General features: G+C 29.7%; 1 protein-coding gene across 1 annotated transcript; it reads right to left on the bottom strand.

The window, feature by feature from the left end:
- Window positions 1-3,266: 3,266 nt before the first annotated feature.
- LOC111624074 (hemicentin-2-like) lies at window positions 3,267-3,881 on the bottom strand (the record flags this gene model as incomplete). Its single annotated transcript, XM_023366856.1, has 2 exons — window positions 3,553-3,881; window positions 3,267-3,421 (listed from the first exon to the last, which is right to left on the bottom strand). Coding segments are annotated over exons 1-2 (432 nt in total), but the record flags the coding sequence as incomplete, so codon positions are not given.
- Window positions 3,882-9,379: the final 5,498 nt, after the last annotated feature.

Below are 9,379 nucleotides of genomic sequence, written 5' to 3'. Positions count from 1 at the left end.
GATACCAAAACTACCGACTTAACGGTGATGCTGTTACAACTTTAACTTTTAAATTTTCTATTTAATTTATTCTTCCTCAATTAGTTTATTGCAATAGTAATAATTTTATTACAAATAGTTTTATAATGATATTACAGATTCATAAGCGTAATTTATTATCTGTACTTCGTATTTCCTATTTAGATTACAGTATGTAATTGGAAAGATTAACAAAATGCAGGTTTAATCTCCACGTTAACAAGCAAATTAATGTAATCTTGCTTTCTCTTCTTTTTTATTTTTATTTTCTCTATAAACCTTCACTCGTAAGTTTAAGAATTTTAATCAGCACTTTTAACATTGAAAGGTTTTCGATGACGATACAATATTATTAACTCATTTTAAAAAAAAGAAAAGAAAGAATTACGGCATCCCTTCTCTACATAATAACACTTTAATTTTGTTAATAATCTGTGTTTATTTACATTGCCAATGTTATGTATAACAGTCCTACGAATATTATAATAAAGGCTAGTTTAAAGATGGTGGTATAATTCATTATCTGGGTCAGTAATGCGCTTAACGGACGCACAGAGCTTCAAGTTTTTTAAAGCGATTCTATTATCATTAGAAGGTAAAAACACAAGTTTTAGAACCCCATGTGAGAATTTTCGGAAATACTATGAGTGCAGATTCATTTTCATTGCCGACGATATTCATGTACTGTACAGAACATAGGACTACATTTGTCGACGACCTTTCTGACAGTGGATACATTAGTCACATGCAATGGCCAGCAAGATGTTTCAATCTAAATCATACACACCATGTGTGGGATATTATAGGGAGACGAGTTGCAGTCTCTACCAAGAACACTTCAGGAGATTCAAGATGCTCGTGTTCAAAAATGAATTTTGAACCTAACAGAGATGATAAAATAATCACTCTGAGCAATAGCTTTGCAGCGTGTGTAGTGTGCGTGCAGGATGCAACAAACGCCACATTAATTAATCATTTTACGAGCAAAAGTTTTTATGACAGTGTTCTGTGCTTGTGGCTTTTGTTCTGGCTTAATTTAAGTTAAAGTTTTGCTTTTGAACTATTTTGTTTCCTTAACATACAAGCAGAACCTTATTTTATTTAAGTTTCGAGTTGTTTTGATCAGTAGTTTCTGAGATGTAGGCCTTATTAATGAATATTATTTTTTGGAGATGAGTGTATAATACAACTTCTTTACGAAAAGTACTAAGTTTATTGAAAATTAACTACAGTATATATATAATAATTAATTGGTTAGAATAACAACTTTTCGAGCCTACTGAAGATATGTATATGAGAATATTCAGTACCGGGAAGAATTTTGTATAGCTTAATGAAACAGCAAACTGTTTTAATCGCGCACTTCTTCACCAATAAAGAATACATACAGCATAATAGTACGAACTTTAATCAACAGAAATATTATTTGGAAATTTTAGACCTTCAGACATATAATTAATTTAATGGCTAAATGAATTATTAGTAAAAATTATGATATACTTATTATACTTAAAATAAAGTTAATGTGTACCGTATAAATGGAAAGATTAGTAAGGATTATTAAATCATATTTATTATTATATTATAAAATTATTTTACATTTAAATTTAACATCAATCAAATTGCAGATTATCTCGCGTAACCCCTAAAATTTAATACGCAATCCAAGATTGTGTTAATTCTTCTAAAGAATTAGTAAAAAACAGCTGTGTCGCGTTATCACAGCTACTTTCCCAGACATGAAAACATACTTTTATAATAGTATTTTAACATAAGAAATCGTTACGTCCCGAGACTTATTTTCCGTTTTGTAGAGGAATCTTGGATTTTGTTGTATTAGGGAAGTGTTTATATTTTTTAAATATATACTAATTCGCATCAATTCTTTTGCATCAGAAAGCCAACATGCAATAGTTATCAAATTCTGCATGTGGAATGGTAGTGAAAAAGTAAAACAATTTCATGACAAATATTACAAATCAGAAATTGGCAAACCTAGTCTAGCAATGAATGCAAACTGATCAATGTCGGAGTTGGCTTTATAACTTATTAATATTTGACAGCCGGATGGCTGAGCAGTCAAGGTGGCAGTCTACCATTCTGGGGTACCCAGGATCGAATCTGGACAGGTCAAATAATCCCCAGAAATTTTTCAGGGGGTGGTCCATACAGATATGTCGGACCCTGTCCCTCCCTCCCTCAACACCTGGCCACCCCATTGTGGGCCTGGCTGAATCTATAATGGGCTTGCAAAAATAAGCCCCCTTACTGCCCACAGGGAAGAAAGAGTTAACATTAAAAAAACTGCATTAATATGAAACAAACTGTAAAACCATCTCCTACATTGATCAGTTTGAATTAATTGCTACACTAGGTTTACCAATTTTTGACATGTAACATTTGTCATCAGGGCTGACCCAAGTTTTTGGCACCTTAGGCAAATTTCAATCTTGGTGCCCTCCCTTATTACTATTAGACACATTGTGCATTGAATAACCTGTACACCTACATGTGACAGCTCTGGATGTATACATAATATGTGTAATAAAGGAAAATATCAATTATTTTAAACTGATGCTGGCTAGGGCACTCTGAAATTTCTATGCCCTAAAACAGGGCTTCTTAAACTTTTTTTACTCACGACCCCATTTATGATTGTGATTTTTTTCGCGACCCCCAAAAAATATAAAATAAAGATATACAAATTTGCGAAAACAATAATGGTGTACTACCACAGTTCACTCTTGTATTACAATGGAACAAAGACAACTAAATACACTGAAAAGCGACAACACTACACTAATTCACACTACAATCAGTGTTGAACATCACACTAGAATCATTGTCTCGCTGCACCAGAAGTGACACAAAGCGCAACTCATGAACCTATGGCACAAAGCGTGCCATTTTCAAACTCTCACAAATTATTTTCAATATTTTGCATTAAAATCTCACGACCCCAAGATTTCTCTAAGCGACCCCAAATGGGGTTGCGACCCATAGTTTAAGAAGCCCTGCCCTAAAAGACTGCCTTGTGAGCATATAGCAGGGCTGGCTCTGTTTATCATAAAACTGTTCTTTAATAATATATCCTTGTGTTCTAATATTATAATAAATTTTTTAATTTTTCACTATCATTCCACATGCAGAATTTGATTACAATGTTGGGTTTAAGGTGTATCAATTTTATTACAACTGATTTTTATAAAAAATTCAAAAGGTTATCATAAAATGGATTTACAACTCACCAAATAATCATCTGAATTGATTATCGTGTTATTTCTAAACCATTTTATTTTTGGATGAGGAATTCCATCGGTTTTACAATTCAATGTTAGAGGTTGATTCTTTATTATATTTGGATTTCTTTGTTCGCTGTTCGTGTTCACTATCATTGGAGGTACTGTGAAATTTGAAATAAAAAGATTTATATTATTAAAATTTATAAAATAATTATAAATATTTATACCAGAATTTATCTATTTTAATCAAAAGATTAATTCTTGTAGGTAACCGTGTTAAGGGTTTACATACCAATTACCTCCAATCTCGTGTCATGTTCAGAGTGGCCAGCGATGTTACTGGCTAGGCATTTATAAATGCCACCATTGATCGGTCGAATTCTACGAATGGTTAGAGTGGATCGGTTGGAAGAGAGGGTGATTAAAGGATGACTAGATAATGAGATGGGATAGCCATCTTTCTGCCACATGATAGCAGGACTGGGATTAGCAGTTTCCAAAGGACAGGCAACAGTAACGGTCTTACCTTCCATTTCTTGAATTATGTCATTACTTTTATTTTTATTCATTGTTGGAGGAACTAATACAAATAAAAAATGCTTTTAAAATCTATATAGTTAGCCATATAATTTAATTTTAAAATAATATTTTTTATGATAAGTCATGTAAAAACTTTTTATTCATGTATTTAATATTTTTGTACAGTTTATAATTTGGCTTTAGTCTTTTAATTAATCATATACATAATGCACAATTAGTCATATTTCATTTCTGTCCACAAATTTTACTCTAAAATCTTTGTTTTATAGACATTAAAATGTTTTTTATGTTTCAAGAGACCTTGGAGTAGTGATGATTTAAAATTTAGTGCATAGACATGTTAATATGTTAAAATAAAACTTTTATCAAGTATATTTAAAGACTTATTTAGGCTAAATTTAGGCACAGACATGAGCTATCTGCCTTAACTCCAACATATATAAGGAGGCCCTAATAAATGTAAAAGAAAATAACATAAATTTTACTATGTAAAAAGTAAATAAATATCAGTAATACAAAGGTACTCAGCAGTATTAGTATATACAGTATAGTCCTGCAAACTTCACTTAATGTGGACTGAGAAAGAGAAGACAAGTTACTGAAAATGATGAGTTTTGTGGCATAGCAATGATGCTAATCTAAATAGCAGAATTTTTGTAAAGGTGTTACTGTATATGTGCAAATTCATATATGTATTAACTGCTGGTATATATCAATAATAAATAATTCTATTTATTTACATTAAAATTTAACTACAAATATTGGCTACTTTTAAGTTAGTGACATTTGTGTTGTGGCATTTTGCAGAGGCACCTTGAAAAAAACGGTTATATTAAAAACCTTGTTATATTCTTTGTTAATGTGAAATTGATAATGATATTAAGTGTTGCCAGTGAAGAACAACAACTTATTAGATCCTAATGTTAAGTTACAGCAGTAAAATTATATTACGTGTTTTTATTTTTACCTTCTTGGCTGTTATATATAAAGGAAAAGTATGACAATCAGTTGAAAAATGATACACCAAAATTTTTACATTTTTGGACTCGGGGGACCTTGGAATGTCAAGAAATGCAAAAAAATTTGGGGACAATTTCTGTATGTATAGATGTTAGTGTGTGTTTGTGTGGCACAATTTTGTTCATCCTCTTTGAAGCTTAATAACAACTATGTTTTTGTTGAAATTTTGCAGGGAAGTTTGTTGTGTATTTAGGGGGATTGGTAGTATTAAATTATAGTGATTAAAGGTCGAGGGATGGGGAGATAAAGGGGATCATGTGTGTCTCCAGTAGGGTTGGACTTGATGATGATTTTACTCANAATATGAAAGACTAAGTGCAACGTTGTAACAAATTTCATTTACGTCCAAGTTAAGAATGATATGACTCATCGAAAACTGCGCGAACGAACATAAACAGTGGCGTAATCGTCCGTTATCGACCGACTTCAGACCAATTTCGAATTTGTAAACTGTCATTGCAATGGACAGTTGACATTGTGCTCTGGAGGAAACAATTTGTATCACTCTTGCTACGGATATAATTTGCAATCTGGAATTTTTTGCATACCTTTTTAACATGTATTTAATTGCGGCTCGCGAAAAACTTCAAATTTTGAAAAATGGCTCGGACTATCAAGGAGCTTGGCCACCCCGGATATAGAGTTTGCGCACGACATATTTTACGTTATAAATCGACCATTATAACTTTATGCATAACGTACTGTTCTAAACATAAAAGTTTCACGTTAGAAGTTTATTTTATAAAATTGTGAAACCAATCATATTTGATCCTTTATTGACTTCAACGTATCGTTATCGTTATGCACGCCTACATAAGAACGTGCTTGGTGTATTGTTTTTGCTTCTAAACGTGTTTGCAATCTTGTTTTTAGTTATCGCCTGTTAATTATTTAATTGTTAATGCAACGACATAGTTTTCAATATTTCCAGGAGAAAACAAAACGAGAGCTTCGGTGGTATTCATGTTTATTATATTTTTACATGGGCTTGGTGCGCAAGCGCTATCCAATGTTATGTGTTTATAATTATAACGCTCGGTAAATATAACAAAATATCTCGTGCTAAAGTCTATATTATAAGTTTACGTTAGGAAATAAAATTGTAATGGTAGCCAATCAAAGTAACCGTTTGCTTAAAACGGAACCAATAAAATGGAGCGAAACGTTAACGTTACTTTTTCAAATATGGAGACTAAGAAAAATAAAAAAAAAATAGTTTTTTTTACGAACTCGAGAGATTACTTAAAATTATGTAAATGAAGTAATCAAGAATGAACATTCTGCATTATTTCAAGATATACTAAGGTAAGAAACAGAAACTACATTCAATATTGTAATAAAAGCTGATATATATTTGTATTTTTGGATAGAAATTTCATAATTCAATTATCAAAAGAAAGTTGCTCGATCGAATAAGGAAATTATGAAATATAATGATTTTAAGGGCTCGAAGAGTGGTCGAGAACGATTGAATATCGTCAAAAATTTATCTTTCAAAATATAACGTTATAACGAGTTATTACCTAAACGCTATTTATGATGTTCAACGTTAGACTATTCATAAACCAATAAGAGATATGGAAAATACCAATGCACAAACTTGCTATTATCATAAATTATTTGCCACGCTATAGAATATTTCATTTGAAGTATATTCTGACACATGGAATTGTAAATTGGAAATTTGAAATAAAACATAAATTTGATCAAGTAATTGTTCAAAATATGAAAATGTTTTTCATATCGCACACATATACACACTTATTTATCAAATACTTTTAGTAAAATAAAATGATATCGTTACAACTATTATTCAAAAAATATAAACTTTAAAAATAAGATTAAAAAATTAAATAATATTATTTACTTATAAGTCTCTCAGAATATTTTAAATATATTCATAGTAAATCTGAATTTGTGAAGTAATTTTTAAAAAGTATGGTACATTAAAACACTACAAACATTCCAAGCATAACAACACAAAATTGAATGCATCTACATTCTCTTGTAAACAATAAAAATTACAATATATACAATTATTGTACGCCATTGTAAGCAATATTTTAACAATGATTAGCATTTCTAACATTTGAAAAATATGGAAAAAAATAAAATAATGGATTTACTTTTTTTTAACTCAGTAATCTCAGTAAACTTAATAAACGTTCTGTAGAGATAATGTAATCTGAAGATAATCATAGATTGAAGAAAACCATATGTCCGACCAATAATCGAGTGTCCCACAGAAGAAGACTTTATTTTAGGAAAAGAAAAACACCTGTTTCTTCATAGTATTGATAAATTGTTGTACAAAATTACAGAACTATAGAAACATTGCGTTATTTAATATTAATCCTGATAAGCGTTAAATAAGCTAATACTATTGGCTTCTATTCCACAATGTATTACAATAAATGTTATTTTTATTTACTAAATTTATTAATTCGATTTATATAAAATTTATGTAATCCATTAACTTAATGAAAATTTCACTGCATTTAGGATATTCTCGACTAAATTATAATACATTGTTAGTACTGTATTTATAAATATAGTGTTTTATATCGTACGATACTGTGATAACAATAAGAGTTCTTCCAATTAAATTTCAACAATAATGTAATCAATAATTTAACCATAATTGTTTTTCTACAAACTTTTCATTAACTTTTTATTATTTTCTATTGTTATTCTATTTGTTGGACTACAATTTAAAAAACAAATTGTAGACCTATAAATTTCCACTATTGAGAACGGAGTTATATAGATAAAAGTTGGGACCAGATGTGAAAAGAGTAGGGGAGGAAGCCCCGATTATATCTATACACTAACGTCTGGTTTGCACCAGAAGTCGCATTATTTTAATTCAAAACTTCCCCTGAAAGGAGTTATATTGATGACAGGCACCACTCTATTGTAACAGGAAAATTATGATACACAGTAGAACTCATTACTAATTTCAAGTGGAGAGTATATGTTTTAAATTAAATAAATTAAAAATATAATTAAAAATTTCATTCCGGCATTGTGACAATGTCACAATAAATAATTATTCATCACTGTTTAAAATTTGCTTTTGAATACGACGAAATAAAACGTTAATAATTTACGCGTTATTTTTGTATTCTGTCATGTAGATTTCATACTATAGCAAGAAAATATTCGCTGTAATTTTTTTATTCAGATTTTCTTGGATAAGTTTAAATTATATTGCAGGAAATGCCATATGAAAAATTTGTATAAGTTAAACTTTAACAAAAATTACAAAAAAGAAAAGTAATTTAATTATAATGAACGGTGTTTTTCCGAGTTTTTTCATATTAATGTCTGATGCAGTATACTATACACTAATTTCAAATTATCACAAGCAAAAAACTCAGATTTCCAACGATTTTCTATCATAAATATTTTTGTAATGCATTTATATTGATAAAATTGATCCCATTTCCTAATATTAACGTTGGATCAATAAAATCTTTATTCTCTGATAAATAAAGATTTTGTAATACTTTTGGAATACTAAATGTTTCAAAGTGTTGCTCTTTTTTTTCATAAAATAAAATGTTTGAGTAAAAGTTCATACTAGGTTATATGTTACATAAATATTAACATTTGTCATGCGTAATATTAACATTTGTCATGCGTATTACATGTATTTGACTTTAGAAAAATTTTAGAATACAGCATTTCATATGGGGAAAAAAAGTTATTTCGAACAGAAATAATTGCGAAAAAGCATATGAAACAAGTAATTCTATTGATTTTATAGAACAGACTATCTTCATTTTATTTCTTTCATATTAGAAATAGATACCAGGGAAGCCAAAGAAATATTTGTGCCGAGATTGATTAATAGTTTGGTACCCTTTGTACTCACATACAGCAATGCTACTATCAGGTTAGTTTTAAGCAGTTTTGTGGCCCTCGGCCTAATTTCATTAGAGATATGGAACGAAAACATGAGTTATGAGCAATGAGATGAGTCACTAAGTAAGCAAAAGTGATCGGAAGATGAACCATCTAGATGAAACCATTTTTTTCCTATTAAATATTATAGAATTAGAATTACTTAATGTATTTGTATTACAAATAATAAATAACTTATTTCTCAATACATTGCATTCAAGTAATACCACAGTTTTTATTTTAGGTTCTTTTTAGAAAAAATTTATTTTTGTCTTATGGGCTAAATCTATACAAACATAGTAGCGTATGATGTCATGGACAAATGTCTTCTTTATTTTATTGTTTTAGTCTCCCTACAACATATCTTATATTTATTTTTCTTAAGTGAATGTAATATATATATTACGAGCAAATATTTATTTTGTCATCGTCACAATGGCGGGCTGAAATCTTAATCATATTTTTAAATTATTTAATTTAAAATATATGTTCGCCACCTCAAATTATTAGTGTCAGGAAAAGTACAGTACATCGTACTTTTCCTGTCAGAATGAAGCCATGCCGGTCTTCTATCTACCTCCTTTTAGGGAAATGTGTAAATTGAAATAACATGACTTTCTCTTTTCATTAGAAGTTCCTATATAGTTAATCAG

Source organism: Centruroides sculpturatus, unplaced genomic scaffold (genome assembly GCF_000671375.1).
Source record: "Centruroides sculpturatus isolate CEXI.00-Female unplaced genomic scaffold, Cexi_2.0 scaffold366, whole genome shotgun sequence".
NCBI lineage: Eukaryota > Metazoa > Arthropoda > Arachnida > Scorpiones > Buthidae > Centruroides > Centruroides sculpturatus.
Note: the sequence above shows the minus strand (reverse complement) of the source record. Positions and strands in the feature narration are given on the sequence as shown.